The sequence below is a fragment of the Branchiostoma floridae genome, chromosome 19, assembly GCF_000003815.2.
Source record: "Branchiostoma floridae strain S238N-H82 chromosome 19, Bfl_VNyyK, whole genome shotgun sequence".
In the NCBI taxonomy this organism is placed as follows: Eukaryota; Metazoa; Chordata; class Leptocardii; order Amphioxiformes; family Branchiostomatidae; genus Branchiostoma; species Branchiostoma floridae.
The window spans coordinates 7,538,629-7,562,242 of NC_049997.1; the positions used below are offsets into that span (position 1 = coordinate 7,538,629).

The 23,614-nt window shown below is 39.6% G+C and overlaps 1 protein-coding gene across 18 annotated transcripts in view; it reads left to right on the plus strand.

Moving 5' to 3' along the window:
- LOC118406862 (epidermal growth factor receptor kinase substrate 8-like) overlaps positions 1-23,614 on the plus strand; it is a 52,475-nt gene that overhangs the window by 19,664 nt on the left and 9,197 nt on the right. For 5 of the 18 annotated variants that reach the window (XM_035807225.1, XM_035807227.1, XM_035807241.1 and 2 more), the window contains 16 exons: positions 5,282-5,361; positions 7,603-7,688; positions 8,842-9,032; positions 9,780-9,885; positions 10,817-11,130; positions 12,477-12,518; positions 13,868-14,055; positions 15,147-15,331; positions 16,782-16,912; positions 17,944-18,133; positions 18,951-18,994; positions 19,532-19,606; positions 21,028-21,090; positions 21,537-21,590; positions 22,212-22,265; positions 22,731-22,748. In XM_035807225.1, the coding sequence (XP_035663118.1) occupies positions 5,282-5,361; positions 7,603-7,688; positions 8,842-9,032; positions 9,780-9,885; positions 10,817-11,130; positions 12,477-12,518; positions 13,868-14,055; positions 15,147-15,331; positions 16,782-16,912; positions 17,944-18,133; positions 18,951-18,994; positions 19,532-19,606; positions 21,028-21,090; positions 21,537-21,590; positions 22,212-22,265; positions 22,731-22,748 (1,821 nt within the window). Of the gene's footprint in view, positions 1-325; positions 541-3,009; positions 3,039-5,281; positions 5,362-7,602; positions 7,689-8,841; positions 9,033-9,779; positions 9,886-10,816; positions 11,131-12,476; positions 12,519-13,867; positions 14,056-15,146; positions 15,332-16,781; positions 16,913-17,943; positions 18,134-18,950; positions 18,995-19,531; positions 19,607-21,027; positions 21,091-21,536; positions 21,591-22,211; positions 22,266-22,730; positions 22,749-23,614 lie in introns of those variants that run through there. The other 13 variants (XM_035807228.1, XM_035807231.1, XM_035807238.1 and 10 more) reach the window with 13 other exon arrangements.

Genomic DNA, 23,614 nt, shown 5'->3' on the forward strand with positions numbered 1-23,614 from the left:
ACATGATTTTTGAGAGGTATTGTGGTATTTTTAAAACCCAATTTGGTTACTAGATTTAGAAAAAAATCTTTTCTTTTCCTTGTTAAAAAAACTTATCAAAGAAAATATGAAATTTTGTTCTTCCAAAGTTCCACTGCAATGAAATTCATTCTCCTTGACATTAAGGTTTTTATCTCAATGTCATTCTGATGAAATAAAAGGATTTTTTTTTTCAATTTGTATTTCCATACGAAGCCCTTGTTGGTGTGCTTTTTTAATGGAATAGCCAAGTTGTTTTCCTCTGTTATTTTGCCTTCTTTTGAGTAAACTGGAATCTTTTCCGCAGATGAACTGTTTCAGTTTCCGCTGCTCCTGTTTCTGTTCCTCTCGCTCTCCTGGTCACCCCTCCTCCTCCGACAGACCCAGACGAAGGTAGACCCTGCCCGCGCACGACTCCGTGCATGAGCGCGTGAAAGTGGCATGCCCAAATACAGTCAGCAGGATGAGCTGTCTCACATGTCGCAAAAGGCCTGAGTCTCCAGAATTGCCTGAAATCATCAGGTAGAAATTAGAGGACCTGAGTTCAATGTCGTCAGAGTAACTCAGGCCAGAACAGTTCATTTTCTTGGTTCCTGGACACCTTTATGTAAAAATCGAGTAAAAAGACAGGTTAAAAACCAAGGCGGTTTCTTATTGAAACAGAGGTCTGGAAGATACACTTGGATTTTTCTCCAAGCAGCTGTTGAAGTGTGGAAGACCATAACATTTCCTGACTGTACTTGCAATTAATTGTAGACTTTTCTGACAGTCTCTTACCACCTTGTCAGAAACGCCTATCAGAAAAAGTTATAATCTTCCACCTTACATCTGCTTAAAGATTTTTCCAGAAATTTCTCTCCTCTCTGTTTCTCCATGTTGGTCTTTCATCCAAAACTGAGAACCAAGAAATGGACTTGGTGAGGCCTTGCTGGGGAATGATTAACTTGCCTGTTCAGGGCTCAAAGTGCCAACCTACAATCTACATGTACAATTGGAGAAGCAAAATTAGAAAACTTTGTGGAAACTTTGTGAAATAGTTGTGGAAACATGTCAATTGTTTCCTTTACCAGTCAAAACTTACCATTTAGACAAATTTTCTAAGAAATGAAATTTCATCATCGATGGTGACTTTGATCGAGTGTCCCATCCACATGAAACTTCGAAAGTCAAAAATTTTGTTCAACCATTCTTCATAATTTTTTTAATAATCTTAAGCTGTCACAATTCTTAATTTGGAATATTGCAGGTGACATTTTGATGCCTTTTCCATTTGATTAATACCTGTCAGTCATCACGTCTGCGGGTTGTCAAAATGTGATTTCAAGGCCGTTACTAAAAGCATGTCTGCTTGCTTGTGGTCAGTGTGCTAACGTGACAGCAATGCATGTTGTGTCAGGTTGTAGTGTCGTCTGTGTGAATTAATTTTAGTTCAGGTAGTTTTTCTAGGATTTGTCACGTCAGTTTACCATGGTTGTGTTTTTGTCCGAAAGCAAGTCTTGTAGACTGCAAATAGTATACAAAGAGGCGTATGTAATGGCTCCAAGCAGATGTACAGTGTTTGAGATTCGCTTATTTTACAAAAGAAAAGAAATGAGATGATAAAAGTTTGACTCAGATAAAAAGCAAAAGCTGCACATCAACATGTGCATATGAATGAACCAGCAGTGGTATAACTTCAACCATCCTTGAGCATAACACGCATGTAGCATAATAAAGCCAGCAAAAAAGGTGCAGATAATAAACTTTTAAAATGATCTAGAAAAGCAAATGCTTGTAGAAGCCATACATTTTGATAGAATGTATGGGTAGAATACTAAAATTATACTAGAAATTAAAGTAAGCCAAGCTTATGTACAAATGTATCAACAAACTAGCACTAGTGCCAAACTGCAGCTATATATGTACAAGATCAGAAAGTATGACTAAGTCTTGCTCCGTTATCATCATCATCGTGACAAGCTACACATGTAGTTGCTGTGATCTTCTTGACTCTAATTCCGTAGGTTGTGATACAGCCAAGAACTGATCACGGCCATCACCATTTGTTGGTGTGGAATGATGCTCTCTCCTGAAGCGTGAAATGGAAACATGTTCAGCCCATTTGTAGACAGCTTCCGTATTGATCCAAAGGGTGTCTGCACTCATTGCGTGTCTGAGTAAAGTGCCAAACCGCACGTAAAAATGATGCAAATGGTCTCAAACACACTAAATCAAGTACAGTGTGTAGTTTTAAATTCAGAAAAGTGTGAATATGTCAAACTGTTATAGGTATAATTAAGGGCATTTATCAAAGATTTAAGCAGAAAAATCTTGATAAAAAGTAACCCAGTAGAATAATAACTTAAGGCTTTTCAATCTGTCATAGATTCATTTTGTAGTTCTACTAGGTATTCTGAACTAATTATTCCATTATCCATGTAAGACTAATACTAAAATCTATGTGTACATACAGCCCTGTCTGTGTGCTAATGTGTGTTTCTTGCTGTTAGTAAGCTAACCTCCTTTTTTAAATCCCTTCCTTTGCTGCTATTTCTTTCTGTGCTTTCATTTCCTTCCCAAACATATGCGTGTTCTATCCTAACTTCCAACCTAATGTCTATATTAACATTGAACTCCGACTTTCTTGGCTTCTTTTCATATTTCCTGTCGCTTGCCCTGTTTCTCTCCCCCTTGCACCCCCCTTCTTTTGGCGCATACCCCCCCTTCTCCTTGTTACCCCTTGCCCTGTTTCTCTCCCTCTTGCACCCCCCTTCTTTTGGCACATACCCCCCTTCTCCTTGTTATCCCTTGCCCTGTTTCTCTCCCTCTTGCACCCCCCTTCTTTTGGCACATACCCCCCTTCTCCTTGTTACCCCTTGCCCTGTTTCTCTCCCTCTTGCACCCCCCTTCTTTTGGCACATCCCCCCCTTCTCCATGTTACCCCTTGCTACCCCCTTGTCCTGTCTTACCCCCTGCAGCGTGTGGACCAGCCATTGACAATGCTCATACAGGCGTACATGTTGCGATATGTCAGACTCAAGGTGCGTTATAACATGATATACACTAATCACCACGTATGTCATCACATTTGTTAAATGAACAAGCACCATTCACAAGATGAGTCACTTGATATTTTCTGCTTGCTCAGAAAATCCTACACCCCCTTTACAATTGAGGAAAATCAGATGTACATGTAAAGTTCAGAAACATAATACACACACAGTATATCAAATCAATGTTTTGCCTCACATTTTAAAAAAGTTTGTGTCTTTATCAAGCAAAGTCTACCTATGGATTATAGTATCTTTGCTATATTACAGTATTTCTGACCCTATCTTCCTCCATGACCACAATGAAAAGTGGCCTGCAGGCTGACTTGAGTTTTGTATGAATTAACACTTTAGAAAAAGGCTCAAATTTACAAGCAAAAAGTCTTTAGGATAGCAGTCTGTAGGACGGCATGTTTAACATGTTGACATCCCTTTTTTCCACATCTCACCACTACCAGTAGATTAGCTTTTCAGTACATCAATAGTCTTAACTGAATCGATATATACTTGGTTTCTTACCACACCCCACATAAAAGGTGTCTTTAAAAAGAGCCCAAAATGTCCGTCTGGCCATTTTCTAAAACGTGCTGTATCGAAAAAACGCGATGTATAAGCTGTCATCGAAGCAAGCCGTTTAAGAAATCCAACACGGCATGCAAGAAAGTCCCACAGAAAGTTCGAAGTATTGATTTGTGCTAATTACATTGGCCACCTGCTTAGACAGTGTGCCAAACTGGTAACTGCTGTATAGAGAAATACATTATAAAATTCAAACATCAGTGTTTCATGCATGTCAGTTTGCTGTACAAGACTGAAGGAACATGCACTCACTCAGTCTAGCCAGCTGTTTTGTAACAGTTTGAAAGCCACTGCATAGGAGCCCTTTATTACAAAATAGCAGTTACTGTGGGATTAGGCCGAATATTGCCATAAAATCTTTTAAAAAATCAGCATGTCATGAAAATGAGCTAAAACTTGCAATGCATGGATAGAAAGTACTGTCAAACAAAATATCTAAATTCTCCAGTGATCATATCAATCTTGTGTAACATGAGTAACATGTGCAAGTTGTCAAGTGAAGTAAGTTATCTAAAATGACCTTCATGATCACGACACAATATGCACTTTATGATTAATGTATATCTTGCGATTATCGTCTTACTTTCACTAGGTTACTTGTATTGTGATGTAAGACTTGGTATAACAATTCACAGCACCAGTGACTGCAGATAACCTTATGCACTATGAAATATAGAGTATATTTTTGCTGAATTAAAACACAATTATTACTTAACTCAAGCATTGTCTGTCCAAGTCTACTAAACTTGTCAAGTAATTGTCGTGCACAATGTTTGGTAGGTTTCTTGCATGTGCAATGGCAGGGAGCCTGTTGTGCATGTTCTCTAATTGAGCATGAGTCCACCATGTTTGTTGGAATGACCTTCGTATTGTCCTTGGTCACCTTTCATAAGCTTCAGTGTCTGTAACAATAGAATTAGAATTCAGAGCTGATGTAATCTCTGATATAATATTACTGTTTTTATAAGGTTTGATTTACCATGTAGCTCTAGTACTCACATGTACATTTCTGTAATAGATTTCAGTTAGTATAGTATTACATGCATACTTTGTGCATTCATGAAAATTTTAAGGTACTAAGAGTGTTTTGCAGAAGAATATCATACAAAATGAATGTTCAACCTTTCATTCTAACGTCAAGAGTACATTATGACATTAATGATTAAAAAGTTATAGATAATAGAATCAAGTAGTGAACAGAATTAGCTTTCAACTTTCAGTTGACTCTTAGTCTTACTTATAACGTTACCTGAATGACATGCAATAATATCTAGAATTGCGTATCTGTTTTTGTCTTCAATAACAGAATCATGTTTAAACTGAAATTTGTCAAAGGTGTTTCAAAGAAAAGATAACTGTAACGTTAGTTCACCTTTATCCAATGGGTAACCTATATACGTTATGTGAAAAAAAACAGAGCATTTAGGATATCAGTTCAACGGACGGCGGTTTCAAAGTGCAATACTTTGAAAATATTGCATTTTGAAACCACTACTATCAGTGGACTTGATATTACTAGTAGATATCCAGTTTTCAAATACAATGGATATAGGTCACTCCATGGATAAAGGTGAACTGACGTTAAATATTGACCTTGATTTAAGGAATGTGAAGTCCATGTTAAGAGTCTGACAAATTCTCTCCCTTTACTACAGTGGTTACGCTCCTTCCGGACAAAACGGCTACCAAAATGGCTTCAATGGGGCCAGCCGACCCAGTGCCAAGGAAATATATGGTAAGTACAGAAGTCATAATATTAGAAACATTCATAGTTGGACTAATTGACTTAATCAAACAAAGAAAACTAATTTCTAAGGCATTGGTATTCCATGAGAAAACTAACCTTTTAGTTTTACAGATGTTCACATATTTTGGCTTGTAGATGAAGGCATGATATTCATTTAGACTTCAAGTATAATGATGTTAAGCAGAGAACCAACAATTTCAAAAGGATCTGAAAAAGAATATGTTGGCCTATTCCATTAAACCAGAATATCATTTTAAAATTTTGTTTCCAATATAATTACAATTCAAAATCCTTCTGTGAAAAGGCCTGTATCTCAGTAACAAAGATAATTTTTTTATAAGAACGGATTGAGTTTTGAGATGACCCCCAGAGAGGTCCCTGATATGTAGGTGTTGACATTTAACAGTGTTTACTGGTCCATTTTTGTCCGAGCTGAACTTTAGGACTGCTCCCTTTATGTTTAAAGTCTATATTAAGGCACAAGCAAACTGGGTAGTAAGCACTGGAATTACTAGCCACAATATTACAATGCACGGTGAGCTACTGAATTTAGAACTGGAATTTGTTAGATACAGCTACAATTATTGGAAATGTTTATATGATCTTTATCACGTTTGTTTGTCATATGAGATATATCTAGATTAGATACAAATATTCCTTTGGGTATAAGCAAAACATATTCCATTTTGGAGTGAGTAATAACAAGCAATATAAAGGACATGTTGCTAATTTGTTATATTTGTACTGACAACATTTCACTTACAGAAATCCTATCAGTCATGGACCCTTGCTTCAAGGAACTTGCTTGCATGGAATGTTTTGTTATTGTGATGTTCCCCTGTGTTTGAAATGGCCAATGATTGTGTTATAGTACATTTAATATAACCCTGTAGCCTGTTCCCATGTCCAACCCTTCCCTAATTGTTGTGAACATTTCTCCATTTGTACGTACCCTGATTTCTGCAGACGAGGAAGGTATGTCTCCAGAACATGGTGGTGCTGCACTCTGAAGACCTGCATGCAAACCTGCATGAACCTGTACCCTCTTTCTTTCCATGGGTCAATTTTTTGGCTGTCATTTTTTGCAGCATACGTTTGTCCTCAGCCTGGTCTCCTCTGTTGATGGTATCTTGTATGTTTGCTAGACTGTGTTGCTATTATTGCATTTTGTTTGTAATGCTAATTGAGGCATGAATTTCAGTTGTGCAAAGATTGTTTTTTGTGGATTTTTTTTGGACTTTGTCACCCAGAATTGCCTTTGATACAGCAATTATTGCAACAGCAGCTACTGCAAGGATTATTAAATCAGCCTCTAAAAAAATGTTTAATAATAGAGAAGTTTATTTGCAAGTTCGTGCCCAGGGCTAATTGCAAGTACATGGTATAAACATAGTAGATATACAAGTGACAATGAACAGTTATGAACAATATTCTACTGTACTACTAGAGTTGGCTATTTCTAAACAGGTTGGGTTTGACTTCTTTTTTGGAAGCAGAGGGAGACGAATAATATGCATAATGCAGGGTTGCAGACCCTAAAGTTGTTTTTGATAAAGGCTGATATAACAATCCTTATATATATATATATATATACAGTCATAGTACTCATACAGAATCTAAGTTTCAATTACACACATTTAAGATTTTAAGAAAACATACAGCACATCATGTTTTATTGTATCTGACTTTTTTCCACCAAGGCCTTGCATCCTGGATTTTACACGGTTCATTCACTGTAGCTTGATACCAATTTTTATTGCATCTATTGATATTCACTGCTCTACATTTGCCATTGGTGTTATTACTACTCAAGTTAGCCTAGAGTAAAGCTTATGATATCTATATTTGTGGATATGTCGGGAGGGATCTGGAACGTTGGCTGCGGGACACCCGTGGTGCTTGCAGCCATAAACAGCTATATGGCCTAATGAGCCCTCGTTATATGCTAATGAGCCTTCCCGCAGTTGGAACGCATCTACACGCATGCGGAAGCTGTCGGGGACCCCTGCTAAGCTATTGGGGACCTCTGCTAAGCTATATCAGACGAATGCTCCGGACCTTTCGGGAGAAATTCTGCTGATATCTTTATGGCGATATTGCAGTTGCATCTAGATGCTGAAAAAAAGCTGTCGGTGAGAGGTTGTCGGCTCGCAGATATCGGGAAAAACTGTGTCTAGATCGTGCCTTAGCCTAGAGTAAAGCTTATGATATCTATCTGTACAATTACAGAGCAGCGTAAGAAATATGCGCAAGCTCGCGATGTGGGGGAAGAAGCCAGGAGCTTTCCCGTGGAGGTAGGTGGATACCCCATCGAGGTACGTGCCCACTTTCTCTTTTTCTTTTCTTACGTTACCTTAATTATCACATCTGTACATTCTTTGTTAATACCCCCGTCACATGTAGTGAAAATCGATCGGACGATGAGTCTGCGAGCTGTAAATTACGAGGATGCATGACCTTGATGCCAACGAAGAAATGGTAGAGTTCCCCCTTTCCCGTCAGGGTCATGCCTCGTAATTTAGAGCTCGCAGACTCGTCGTCCGATAGATTTTTGCCACATGTGACGGGGGTATAAAGAGATCAGATACGTTTTGTGTTATCTTTGTTGTGGTTTTGTCTTCCATTCTTACCATATTGTGTCACTGTTTCCCAGTCGTAGAATTTCATAGTTCAATTGTTTTGTGTTCCCCTGCATGTTTTTGTGAGTTTTGTTGTCAATAGTTTTGTGATCTTTTAAACCTTTGTTGCATGAAGTAACTCCTTAAATTTGTAAACTTTAAGGTTCTTCTGGAAAATTTCTTAATTTCATCCCCCTCAGTGTACCCTTTGTTTTGCTTTCTGTGTTTTGTTTCGTTCACAAATCCATGGGCACTTTTTGAACTAACGTACTAAACAAGACTAGACCTAGACATTATGATATATGTGCTGTGTCTTTGTTGCTTATTTGACTTTTGTCCATTGACACTTATAGTTAAGTTTAATGGACGTGTTTAGAGGAAATTAAAGATATCCTTGACTTGTCTAACTATATAAAATGTATTTGGCAGAAAATAGCTTACAAATTAGCAGAAGAATATATATATATATATATAGAGAGAGAGAGACTGAAGAATAATCTTATGATATAGAAGAATCAGCAGAAGAATATTATTATAGAAGAATAGTCATTATGTAGACCTTGAAAGTGTTTTTAAGTGTTTTTTTTTTAAATGTCAACTGGTGTGAAAGATAGACTTCTACCTTGTTAACTAGCTAAACTGTTATTTGTAGCAAACCCTCTTGTAATTAGCCAGCAAAAGGGTATATCACCCCGAAAGGGGCAGTAGAACCCTGCCGTGTATAAGCATGTGCGAACATGTGTGTATGGCGGCTTTGAAAAGGTGTCCCTTGACACCTGTTACGCCATACCCTCCATTGTCATCATATATGGAGAATCCTAATAAATAAATAAATTTCCTTGATTTTCAGCACCTGGCCACGTACGCCATGGACCCCAAGAACGCCATGCTGACCATAGAGGATGGGGTGAGGAAGCTGAAGCTGATGGATGCGAAGGGGAAGATCTGGACTCAGGAGATGACCATGCAGGTGGACGAGAGGGCTGTCCTGCTCATCGACAACGAGACACACGAGGAGCTCGAGAACTTTCCTCTCAGCGGGTCAGTAGCCTGATTTAATCTCGCTTATAGCAGCCCACGCAACATCTGCTGGCCTCCGCGGGGAGGGGCCAGTTACTGCCCTGGACAGCAGAGTTTGTGTTACACAGACTAGCGGGTCAGGGTTTAGAGCCAGTCAAAATGTTAAAATTCTGTACCTACATCCGCCTTCTTGCAGTTATTTTGATCGTTGGAATCTGCTCTTGGCTATTGCCAATCACTTGATGTACAGTCACTACTACACAGGGACCTATTTCTTTCAAAAGACATGCTGTTAAGCCATGATTTCTTTCTTTAAATTTGGTCCACCATAAAAAGAGTAAAGGATCTACTGTAAATGCAGAAATGTTTGCCGTGTTTTTCTGTCTGCGTTTTTTTGTGGTGGCGGCAGCTGGCACTGGGATGATTTTTCCATTACAGTATGTGACTACTGTATGTGGCACTACCTGACAAACTTAAAACCACTGCAAACACTCCATTTTCTCCCTTTGGTGAAATGGAATACCCCTGAACTTAAATGAATTTTACTGTAATCCTTGTACATGTAAGTTTCCTTTTAGTGCCATTTAACATAAAGTTTAGTACCATTCAACATATGATAAAGTTTTGAGATGTGATAATCTCATCTATTGTGATGCTTAACATGTTTATCACAATTACTTGACGAGGAGTCAGACAAAGGATGTTTGTCAAATGAAAACGTTTTGTTTTGTCTGATGATTGACATTTGACCATGTTTTGCCCTGCCAGCATCACTATAAACAAGGCCGTGATGAACGAGGGGAACTATAACAGCATCCTGGTGCTGGCTGTGAAGGACCCCAACCAGAAGTTCCCAGACATGCACATGTTTCAGGTACGTAGTGAAGTGTAGTGTTTGTGAATGATGTCTTAGATCAGGGTTCTAGCCAGCATCCGTCCTTCCGTTCTTTGATAGAATTTTGCATTCTGTACTCTGTGACGGGCAAAAATAGGCATGTAAAGATATCAGCTGAACCAAGCTGAGTCTACTAGCAAAATTTGCGCCTCAAAATAAAGGAAATAATGTTTCAGAGGGGTTAGGTTTCAAAATTCCCAGGAGAGCATGCCTCCAAACCCCCTTAGGATCATATTCCATGCAGGGAACGACCAAAAATTTCAGGCTGGCTAGAACACTGCCTTAGATGTTGCATAGTCAATAGCCTGTGTTACGCTACGGTAACATTTCCAAACCGGTTTAATGCAGTTACTCCTGTTTTTGCCAGTCTTCCTTAAGATAGGCAATTTAACAAGACAGGAAGTTTTTGGCATTGAGCCAATGCTGTATGTGTACCCAGGCTTCTGGTGTCTACTGAAGTATAAAGAAAGTTGTCAGCATGACTGAACTTCTTGTTCTTGTTTTAATTGTTGGTAACAGAGTTCTAGTCAGTGCCCGTCCATCCGTCCTTTGACGGAATTTTGCAGCTGGTGACGGAAAAATTTTGCCCATTCTGTCCTCTGTGACGGACAATAATTGAAAGATATTAAGAATTATGTAAAGATTTTTAAAAAAATGAAATTTTGCAAAGATCTCCAGAAATTCAGCATAGTTACCAATGAACCAAGCTGAGTTACTCTACAAGCAAAATTTGCCCCTCAAAATGCAAGAAATAGCAAGGGTCTAGATTCAAAATTTTCCCAGACCCAGAGGATCGTTGCACTGTCCGCACAGTATTTCATGTCTCTGGCACTCAATTAAAAATCCAGGGAACGGAAAAAATGTCAGGCTGGCTAGAACACTGGTTAGTAATATCTAATTTGTTCCTCAGACGGACCGAATACCTGCAGATGTAATATGTAAGGACATCAAGGCAGCAATAGACGACTTCAAAAGCGGCAGAAAGCGTTACCGACCTCCGTCCTCTCGCGAGGACTTCAATCCGCCGCCGAGTCGGAGCGATCCCAGGCAGGATTCGCCCAGCGCAGGAAGTAGTTCCCGTATCCCTCCGCCGCCAGTGGTACCCGCGCCACAGCCCCCGGCGGGGAACGTAAAAAGGCAGGCGGAGGCGTTTGAGTCGGCCGCCGCCCAACAACAGAACGGGTACTCCTCCCCGCCAAAGAGCCCTCCCGCTCGGTCACCAAGGTACATTAGGTTGTTTATTTTTTTATCTTGCTTCGAAAATTTTTGAAAAAAGACAGAATACAGCAAAATATACCCAAAATGAAAGTTTGATATTTGTAAAGTTAAAGCCTATGGTGTCTGCTAAAGGTATATTTTACTTTTATTAATAGTGGCTCTCATTTAGGTAAAATCATGTGCCATCAGATGCAAGTAAGAAGAGGATGAATATTCTTCTGAATTACAAACTGCATATTATAACCATGAATAATATATAGGGCCTTAGTGTATGATATAAAAAGTTATTTGCAATTCACTCTTAAGTTTGAATTCATCAATTTGTATTCCAGCATTACAGAGGAAAACTTTATTGTGTCTAGGAGGCAATTGTAAGGATTGATTGTTAACACAATTTGTTGGGTGTAAGCAAAGGACAGCTGGAGTAAAAGGAGTAGATTAGTGAGATGTTATAGGCAGTTGAAGATTCAGACACTGCTGTGTGGTGGGGAATGAAGGAGTTAAGAGATAGAAGTTGAAAGGGGCATTTAAAGCAATGTCAATAAGCTGTTGATCAGGCTGATAGATGTAGTACATATAGCTCAGTAGTTGCTTTACAGTAGAGAAGTTGCCAACAATGCACACAGGTGCAACTTACATGTAAGCCCACACCAATTTATCACCCTGGATCCTGGACAATTTAAATTAATTTGTTTTAGAAAAAAGCATCACAAAAACAAAGGTCTGAGAGGAAAACTTGCATATGCTCTGTTCACTCCCAGAAACACAGTGTCAAAGGTTCAGACTCAGACATATGTTTTTGTGTTGATCTTCCAGATTTTAGATCCAAGAAACAACAAATTAAATTGGTGTGGCCTAAACTGTGTGCTTCCATGCATGTGTGTTACATGTTTGCATGCGCAACTTTAACTTAAGTAATCTCCAGGCAATTTTACCAGTGGCATAAGATAGTATCAAAGTTGGCTAATACCCCCCTCACAAGTAGCGAAAATCGTTTGGACACAGAGTCTGCAAGCTCTGAATTATGAGGAGGCATGGCCCTGATGCCGACAAAGAAATGGCAGAGTTCCCCCCTTCCTGTCAGGGTCATGCCTCTTCATAATTTAGAGCTCGCAGACTCGTCGTCCGATCGATTTTTGCTACATGTGAGGGGGGTATAAGGAGTACAGCTGGCCAAAGGGAGTCATCAGCCACTGGGTAGCCAAACACACTCCTAGGCAGCTTTTGATACTATCTTATCGTAGGATCTGCTTGGAGATTAAACCTTAAGGCTGACAAGCTTGTTTTACATTTTATTTCTTTGTGTTTGTGTTCCTATAATTTGATTTGTGTTTTTGCATGGACCCTTCCAGCCACCGAACAAAGACTTACCCCAATGTAACCTTGAGTCCCAAGTAAGTCGTTGTGTCTTAAAAGCTGCCTGGCAACATCTTAAAGCTTTTGGATGAGCTGCTCTCAAATCTTTCTTGTCCACCATTTAAGGTTGAAGCTTTTGTGGAGAATAACTTTCGAATCAACGCACTGCACTGGGATGCAAATTTCAAAAGTGATTAATTGAAAGAAGTACTGTATGGGATTGATCATGCACTGCTACCAACCATAGACTTTTTCATGGATCCCTTTGCTTGCTGGGAAAGAAGGTTCTTTAAATGTTGAATATCAACATTTTTTTGTACACATCCAAGTGTTTTAATCAAGCATCGTTTTGGTGACCGCCTGTCAAAAGTTACACATCATTCCCTATTTTTACCAGCATGTAACGGGATCCTTGAAAAGGTTTATACTTTTGCCGTGGTGAAAATTAGCTAAGGACTGCCCCTGCACGTCTTCACATTGTTTGCAATTATCCAGCTGCTCTGTAGTTGGTAATGATTAACTAGAACTCTATATATAGAGTTGGTCATGTACTATAGTTGTTTTTTTTTGTGTGTGTCTTTTGCTCTTCCGAGTCAAAGTTTTATTGCACAATTTTACTATACATAGCATTTGGCTCAAATAAGAAAATTTAGATTTGTCCATTTACTTCTGGCCATGAGTTAAAAATGAGGTTTGTTAAAAGGAGGTTAAGAAACTTGGCAATCATTTTGCACTCTACAAATGTGTTACATTCTTCCTTTGTTTGAGCTATTGCTTAAGTAAGCAAAATCTTTGTCTTCAAGTGTTTGCAAAGTCTCGGTCATTGAAGGGGCAAGACACAATGTGCAAAGTCCCTGGGTACTGTGAGATATGTGAAACTTTCACAACTGTGTGTGAGCCGTGCCAAACAGAAACTGGCCATGTGAAATAGTCCATAAAGTACTACTAGCCTCGTGACATTCTGAAGGGCGGAGTAGAATTTTGCACCTCCCAAGTTTACGGCATAACTCTAAGGTGGCTTCATTGTGTACATGGAGTTAGATCTTGCCTCTGCTTCTGTATTTGGTAATGGCCAAATGTTATTACGTCGTGAATTCAGGATGCCAATCGTTACAGCATGAGAAAAATACCAAGATTATTTTTACAATTGTAGACGACCATTTTTATCTCAGTATTTTCATGATTTTTGTTGTTACCTTTAAAAAGTAGATTTTCAATATTATTATTTTCAATACTACTATCACCTGAGTATCTGGGTAATAAATTTCACATTTCCTTTTACTTTTTATTTACTCATTATAAAAAGTCAGTTTTCTTACTAGGATATATTGAGAACCTATATATATTTTTTTCCATGTCTTGATGATCTTCTTGACTCTTCCTCCAGACCCTTGATGAGGGAGGAAGAAGACTCGCCAGAGCTCCAGGCTCTTAAGACGGACCGAGATGTTCAGATCCTGAACCACATCTTTGACGACATCGAGAACTTTGTCTCGAGGCTCCAGAAGGCTGCGGATGCCTTTAACGAGCTGTCCAAGAGGAAGAAGAACAAGAAGAGCAAGAGGAAGCAGCAAGGTCTGGACTTATTCCTTTAAAAAGTTAATTATATCATTATTTTGCCGTAATTGTGTCAAGTTGATATCTACTGAGCTACTGTTACAGTAATACAGTAGGTTCATGTGCAAACATGTCTTGTCTAAGTGCCTAGGCTGGGCACTCAAATGCTGCTTCTGTCTGTTAGGACTTATTTCTTGAAGCGTATCGTAATTGTGTCTTAAATGTGTTGAGGTATTGTAGCAAAAGTATCAAAAGTATCTCTGCTCCACTGTAATGTTCCTCCATGTTGTATGGTCCTGATCGCCTTAGCTTCTGTTGCCTTTAAACTTAGTCCTGTGTCTTTTATGTCCTAGTCATTTACTATGTATTTGCCGGGTAGTTATTAGCTATATCTTGAAATATCAGGAATGTAAATGTAAATAACTTTATGTGTCAGCATCAGGGCTCTAGCCAGCGTCCGTTTTTCCGTCAATTGACGGAAATTCGCTGCGTCTGACGGAAAAATTTTAAAAGCAATCCGTCAACCTTGACGGACAAAAATCCTTGGTGGAAGCTACAGGCGGGTTGGGGACGCCGTCCACGGCCATAAAAGCCACACACTGTTTGTTTTGCTATTGTTATGACTGTTGACAATGTGTGTCGGCACTCTTTCGCATACGATAATCTCATTAAAACCGTTTTTTCAAGGTCTCAATGGCAACATTAACTACTTTGTAGTGTCATGGGAAAATAAGTTTTCGCGGTTTTCATGACGACTGGAATTGGCTTACGGAAAAAAAATTTGAGCTGGCTAGAGCCCTGGTCAGCATCATTTTTCAGTTGTGCTTGAAAAAGTCTGACCATCCACAGTGAGAAACTATGTTGGTATAGGGCAATACATAATTATAGGTGGTTGGTATAGGGCAGTACTTAATTAATCTTCTTACTATAAATGTACTTCCCTTTTAACATTGAATCCTTCAGCTTTCCTGAAAGGAAAAGTATATATAATATAATACCTTTTTAGGGCCCATTGTCCAAGGTATACTTCTGTACATTTAGCTCTATGCAGAGTGTTTTTAAGTCTTCTTCTTAGCCATTTCATGCGCTGACCATATTTGATATTTCAGGTGAGGGTCTGCTGACAGTGCGCGCCCGCCCGCCCCCAGAGACAGACTACATCGACTGTTTCCAGAAGTTCAAGTATGCCTTCAACCTCCTGGCCAAGCTCAGGCCCCACATCCACGACCCAAACGCCCCGGAACTGGTGCATTTCCTCTTCACTCCGCTGGAACTGGTCATCGAGAGTTGTCAGGTACTACTAGTTCTTCCAATGTTATTCTCCTTCTATATTCATCCTCCTACACAGAGATCTAGACATCCAACAGCGAAACGGCCTGTCTGGATGTACCCTGCTCTTTCAACCGTCACCCTTAGTTCCTGACCGCCCTGCTTATAAATATGAATGAGCTTACCCTTCTATATGCAAGACCCCTTTTGAAAACTTAAAGGCCTATTCTCTGATTGGCTGACAGCTGATTGGGGGGGGGGGGCGTCCACAAGAACTAAGGATGACAGTTGAGAAAGCAGGGTACATCCAGACAGGCGGTTTCGCCGTTGGATGTCCCTGCGTAGGAGGATGTCTATATTTAGCCTTTAGCAAGCAGATGACTCCGTCTAGTACTACTAGATCTAAGTAGCAAGCAGATGTAACTGCTGATACATTTACCCTCTGAAGTTGCATGTTGTAGTGTTTTGTTTGTTTTTCCCTGTTTTTTTCTGCTACAAAAGCAACATTCCTTCCCTTGGTGCTGAAAGTTGTCAGCTGCTGAGTGGAGTGAAGTTACTGTATCATTTTTGTCTTATCAATGTTCCTGTAATTTTCAGTATACATGGTACAGCAGTTTCTGTAGAGCCTCAGTGATACTAATTTTGTCTGTAACTTGAAAGGTTGTGAAGTGATATGGAGAATTAAGAGGGTGAAATTTCTGATTGCTTTGTTCCTTTATTGTTATTCTCCGACTATATATGGCCTGTAACAAGAAGGTCTAACTACTGATGCACTTTTCCTCTGCATTTGCCTTTTATTTCTTGTGGCACAACAATAACATTCCTTTCCTTGGTGCTGAAATTACTATTGTGGCCTTCACTTTGAAGCTACTTCTTCCTTTTTTGGCGCATTTCTGCATTTTGCTGTGCATTTCTGCATTTTACTGTGCATTTCTGCTATTTTCTGTGCATTTCTACATTTTCCTGTGCATCTGTTTTTTTCTGTGCATTTCGTCCTTATGCTCTGCAGGATTGCTTTTCGCTTTGCATGTCTTCTATTTACTGTACATGCTTTTTGCTGACCATTTCTACTTTTTGCTCTGCATATTTGTTTTTTGCTGTACATTTCTGCTTTTTAATTTGCATATCTACTTGTTGTGCATTTCTGCTATCTTCTGTGCAGTCATTTATGCTCTTTGTTGTGTATTTGTTGGCTTTTGCTGCCATTTCTACTTTTTGCCACAATGGGATAAGTGCATTACCATCATATGAAACCAATTGCAACATCATGAAAGTGTACACAACAACTGTAAGATGTGCTTTGCGTCCTGTTTTAGGGAGTGGACCTTGCCAAGTCAGTGGTGTCGCCCCTCCTGTGTATTTCTACATTTTGGCAGAACTGGGAGAAACATTAGAATTAGTCTAATTTAAAACTACTTGCAATATCATGTAAATGTACACAACGACTGTAAGATGCGACCTTCAATTTACTTTAGGGAGTGGACCTTGCCAAGTCAGTGGTGTCGCCCCTCCTGACAGACCAGGCCATCGACCTGCTGAAGAACTGTGTGACCTCTAGGGAGGGCGACCTCTGGCTGTCCCTGGGGCCAGCATGGACTACCTCAAGGTCGGTTAGAATTTAACTCCTGCCAGGGTCGGACAAGTCCACTAGCTCTATTGTCCAGGGCAAGTGAAAGGGACGATCGGACAAGTGCATGTCCTTCCCTACTTACCCACTTGGGCAAGAAAGAATTTTCATGAGTGAGATTTTGATACTATTTTCTTTTCACAGTCATGGCATCGAGCATTGATCAACATAGAAAAATAGAGCCAATAAAAGAATTCCATTGCTGGAAGTGAAAATACATAAGCAAGTGAAAAGTTGGTTTGGGCAAGAAAATTTTTTATGTACTTGCCCGATAGGACAAGTGAATGTTAGAAAACTTGTCCAACCCTGCCTTCCACACCTGTCACTATGTAGGGCAGTGCCTTATTCAATTTCTATAGCCCTTTGGCCATGCAGTTGTGCAAGCAAATATAAATAAGCACTGTAGCATTGGGCCAATCTACTGGTGTTACATAAAGGAAAAGCCATATGGTGTTGTTTTATCTTGAAAGTTCACCTGTGTTGGCAGAATTCATGATAAAGATGGACCTTTTAAATTCTAACACGGTCAGAAGAATTTGAGTTAGACCCAGTTTTTTACTGCACAATGTCAGTCAAGGAGTGGTGTTGTTAATTACAAAATGTTAAGAAAACTTGATGAAAGACAAGAGACTCTTTGAGGTGGATTGTAAAATCAATCTAATCTAAAATTGAATGTTAAGTCAAGCGCAGTGTACCAAACAGCCTATTTTCCATTATCCGAATGAAAGCTCATCTGTGTTGCTAAATTCCATATTGAAAAAGTTTAAACTTTGTTCCAACACAAAAAGGAACTCACCATAAATTTTCGGCCAAACACTCTGACCTTCTTCAGATGAATGACTCGCTGCACTAATCCGAAAGTCGTCGGATGACGTCAGGTAGCAGCGAATCATAAATGGTGGGACGGCGAAACCTGCCACCATCACGGTTCAACGAGGGTTGATGTGCCCTAATGAAAATAGCCTCCTTGAAGCCCCTCACGAACCAATCCTATTTTGTACCATATCCAGGGCTAACTGGTCCAAGGACCAGTACGTTCCGCCGTACATCCCTCGTTTCCGTGACGGGTGGGAGCCGCCGCCCATCCCCGGGGAGAACAGCCCCATGCCGGTGAGCGACGATCTCCCCGCCGTGGTGGCGCACAAGGCTGCCGCTGTCGCCAGGGACGAGGAGATGAGGAAGTCAACAGCAAGAGAAGAGGTTTGTTTGTTTGTTTGTTTGTGGTATAAACGACGACCTCCCCGCCGTGGTGGCGCACAAGGCCGCAGCTGTCACCAGGGACGAGGAGATGAGGAAGTCAACAGCAAGAGAAGAGGTTTGTTTGTGGTATAAACGACGATCTCCCCGCCGTGGTGGCGCACAAGGCCGCCGCTGTCGCCAGGGACGAAGAGATGAGGAAGTCAACAGCAAGAGAAGAGGTTTGTTTGTTTGTTTGTTTGTTTATTTGTTTGTGGTATAAACGACGACCTCCCCGCCGTGGTGGCGCACAAGGCCGCAGCTGTCGCCAGGGACGAGGAGATGAGGAAGTCAACAGCAAGAGAAGAGGTTTGTTTGTTTGTTTGTGTGTTTGTTTGGCTGTGATATGAGTTATAAAGTAATGTTTGTTTGTTTTGTTTGTGGTGTGAAGTATAAAGCACAAAATAGTCAGTCCTGCCATGGGTGCAGATACCTAGCTAGCATTCAAGACAAAACAGCGTAGTGTTTGTTTGTTTGTTTGTTTATTGTATTAAGTACAAAGTACAAAATTGTCAATTCTGCCATGGGTATAGATCAAGTACACAGTCAGGTACCAAAGGATCAATCTTGATTAGATTTACAAAAACAAAACTTCCACATAGGATCTGTTGCTAGTGGAGCATTCTATACATATTATGCAAGATAGCAAGAGAAGAGATTTGTTTGTTTGGCATGTTTGTTTGTTTTGTACAACCATACTGCCCAACTAGCCAAAGGTATCTGCAAAGTTTCAATCCTAATCAATTAAAATTGTTAACTTTTTTTGTGCTTTTCTTTCCAGGCTGAAGAGCGCGGCTCCAACTATAGGGACCAGCCATCCAACAGGTTGGTTTATCTGTTTATCATTCAAGATTCATCATAGTACATCCAGAAGATATGAAGCCTTGAAACAGACAAGGGCGATAAGTGTAGCTACCATGAGTGTTGATGTCAAGCAGTGTGTATGAACTATCAACAGCTTATTAATAAGGAAACATACAGCAATGACTGGGAGGTTTGGAACGTTTATTCTGTATTGATCCAGTATTGAAGTTACCAATCATGCATGACTGTGTCAATCCTCATAGTGTGTAGATCTCTCCTTTTAGTTAGTATCTTATGCACTAATGTCTGTCTGTAATGCCACCTGTACTGTTCTGATGTCCAGTTCTGTCTTTAAACATTTTGTCTCACATCTGACTTAACTGTAACAGCAAGATAACTTCTATAGTACCGGTACCTTAGGGTAGACCTTATAGCTTTTCGTATTTAGCAACTCACCATGTGTTGTGTCTCTTCGCCTCCTCTTTGTAGCGGATACAATAGTTTTATGTCTGTTTCTTTTCCTTCCTCTAAACCCTAACCCGTAACCCCCTCTGACAGAAATTCCGACAAGCAGTCGGACAAACAATCAGATAAACAGTCTGATGACAAACAGAATAGTAAAGAGGAGGAGAGGTGAGTTTGAATTCACAGGTTTAGTATCTGTGATTGGTTGGAACACTCTGGGATATGTTTTGCCTATGTTTTGGTTGTTACAGTGTTGTTGTTTTTTTTTAGTTCAATACAAAGTGTATGTCTTGTATACATCTTACATTTATCAATCATTACTGTACAGTTATGCCTTGACTCGCTTGAGGTTTGCACTGCATGATCAATGCTATATAGAACACCATACATATGACTGTAACGTGCACTAAAAACTAGCATGTTTAAGGATATGTATGTCTTGTGTGTTACATGTATGTTGTGAGCTCTTAGCCTATTTAATTTTGAATGTGTTACACTTACAAATAGCTATCACTAAAAAGTAATCATTATCATGGTTCTGAATGGTTTGATACTAAATGACAACAGTGCGCATGCTGTGGTCACTTTCAAAACATTTTAAAAGCATTTAGAGGCACATATGACTGACAGGGTACAATTCAGGAAAGACAATCACTTATAAAAGACAATAGATGACCATTTCCAAAGTATTATAGTCCAGTTGCTTCGGTAACTATTATTTTGTGTACAAAGCTGTCTTTGTGAGAACTACATGATTGTACATATTCTCACTGGACTTGGTATACCCTTGCCTTCTTGAGAATTCTTTGAGATACCTGTGCAATGTACATGTAAATCTCTTCAAAGCCTTGCTTTGCCTTCTTTAGAACTCCAGAAAAACATTCTGATCACCATTCAGATCGGAATTCAGACCGATCAGAAAATAGGCGAAGGGAGAGGTAGGGCCTTACTTGGCTCATTGCACACCTCAGACTCGTTTCATTGACATCATTAACAACACACTTGCACGGTCATGGTTGTTCACATTGCATCAGAAGTATTTTTATTTTCATTTTTTTTTAATATTTTACACAAACTTACCTTTGGTGTCAGTAAAGAATGAAAAAGAAGAAATTGAAAATCACCACCAAGTCTTTTTACTCCTATTTTGTAACATACCAGGAATAGTTGAAAACAATCCATGACATCTACATGACCGATATTGCCAAGTCATTCCTTTCTGATTTCCTGCATGAATTTAACTGTCTGGATATCTAAATTCAAGTGCAATGTATCTGATTCATCTTCCAGGATCAAAGAGCACACAATTATGGACAAAACAAAATATGACACTGCATGTCTACCGTGTAATTATCAATGGTCAACTCATTTTTGCACTGCTGACAACGTATGCATTGTATACTTATCATCTTGCAAGTTGAAATTAATTACTTTTTAAAAGATTTCAACTTGTAAAGTAGGAACATATGCTACTTGTAGATATTCATAGTATCAACATGTATTTCTTGCTCTGTTCTGTCCAATCACTTGTTCTGACTTGTCTCTCATCTTCTACTCTTGCCCTTCCCTTTGTGACCTTTGACCTCCAGGACTCCGGAGAGAGATGTAGACAGGAGATATAATGACAGATATGAGAGCAGGCAGCACGACAGGTGATCACCTCCTTTCTTCACTCTTTTCTTCCCTCACTCCAATTCCCAGTTGGAACTATACATGAAATTGAATCACTGCCTCTAGGCTAGTCTGTGTAAGAAACCTCATGCAACACATCTAAATATGTTATACTCTTACCTTAAAATCATACATTTATTGCAAATTTGACCCTTGAATCCCCTATGATAATTCCAAGTACAGCACTTTAGTCCACAAAACACACAAAAATTAGAAGGCTTGCACTTCTAAACAATCACACCATCTTGCATTAAACTGTAAGCTTATAAAGATATATTCTTGTCTTCTTTCTGCAAATGACTTCTGTATGTTGCTCCTGTGTATACTACATGAACATGGCTTAGACTGTACAAATGACTTATGTCTAACTCTGTGCAGATGCTCTGACTCTGACTCCTCTGCTTGATCTGTTCCTCTCTCTGCGCAGACATTCCGATAGGCACTATGACAGGTACATGTACGATTACAGACACAGAGACAGGTGAGCTTGCACCTCACACCTGATATTACTGCTGCAATGTTATCTTTCTTACTGCCATTGTGTTTCTACCAGACACCATTTGGGACTGAAAATGTCTTGTAGAAACAAAATGATGAATAAGCTTAGGAAATACCCTTAACTGGGGATTGGATAGAAACTGTGAATTTGGAAAATCTGAACCAACTTAGACTTTAAAACTTGCCTTTTGCATTATTGTGGATTGTACTTCAAAGTTTTACATATTGATGAGAGCATTTATTTTTGTTGGTTGCTGGGTAGCATATTTTATCTGCTTTATACAATCCTCATAGCTGTTATTACCTTGAAGTTCATATATTAAGAAAACCATAGAAGAGATGTTTTACTTCAACTGAAATGAGCCTTTAAAATTTTTGGATGACCATACAGTGCTGCTAGCATGTTCAGTCCCCAAAGTAGTTTGGCAGATACAAAGTCCTATTTAACTTGGGATAGTTATGATACACTTTTGATGTGACTAGTCTCCTACTAAAGTAGTTTTGATCACTTCCTGAAATTATACAGATGAGTCTTGAATTTGTTCCTGTCTCTTTGCTACTCTCTGTTATCTTCTTCCCAACTTTGCTAACTCTCCCTCGACAGAACACCTGAGAGGTACTTGTATCATCACCACAGGTATAACCATTTTTATGACAGGTGGGTTTGCTTTGCTTGGGTGAACCTGTCTCAAAAAACAAAGTCAATTTTCATAATGGTGAAGCACAATAATGGTTAGTGCTACACTACCATAACTACAGAGGCCAGAAATACAATGTAGTTGGGAACAACACTCTAATACACATCATCTATGAAAATCTGACTTTGTATGCACCTTAACTTAGGTCTTAAAATTGCACATCTATATTGTAGACAATACTAGAGTGTGAACTTTTAGATAAGTTAATCTTTAACTCTTCCAAATATATTTAAGTCATGCATGTACATGTAATCTGATATGAACACGAGCTTGTCCAATGTATGTGATTTCTCCCTCTCTTACATGTATTCCTGTGTCTTTGTACTGTAGAGTTTTCAAACCTGTGGATTTCACTTTCTTGAATGTAAAATTTCTGGTCTTTTACTAACTCTTGTTTCTGCTGTCTCTTTGCTGTGTTGTTGTAGACCCTATAGAAAGAACAGGTACTGTAGCTTCTACTCTGCTACACCTTTGTTTTCAAGCATGAAAATCACTGCAATGATTATACTGTATTCATAAATCTTTGCTATGCATGCTATTGGAATTTGGTATATATTCTATGGTGTAGTTTTTACATGTACAGTATACTAGTTTCAAACCTAAAACTGACTGGCTAGAATAATTCCAGGCCTGCTCTCTGGTGATTGTCATTGGCAGAAAGTATATAGCTGCACCAGGGTGATTATGTAATTGGTGGTGTCATGTGGTGCAAGACACTAACAAATGCAATCTTGACTGATCTGCATGCTTAGTTTGCTAATTTGCTAAGGAGCACTGGTCACTTTCAGTTTGGAAAGAAACAAATCACGATAGTCTATCTGCAAGAATTTTTCCTAACTTGATAGATGATGACAGCAACAAATTGAATGAAATCATGATATGACAGCCTGGTTTCCAGCCTTATTATAGCTCCCCAGTCTCTTCAGTCCTCTTCGCAAATATGGCGAGGACAGAAGAGTCTTGGAAGCTATAATAAGGATGGATACAAGGCTAAAAGGAACTATCCTCCTTCAATCCTTAAATTCATATTGAAAGTGGCCAATGTTGCCTGCCCATATCTAAGTGAGAGATGTTGCCTACAAGTGTACCACCTCCTACCCCAACATCTCCATGTACTAAACCTCCCCTGCCATCAGATTCAGGCCACAGCGGGCGTATAGCGAGAGGCGAGTGTGGTCCGCGGAAACGTTGTCCCGCCCCGGCCGCCCCCAGCGAACCCCGTCCTCCCCAGTCCACCTGTTCGCCCCCCCAAGGCACGCCATGACATCCCAACATATAGCCCGGCTCCTCAGGGTTATCGCTGGCTTCC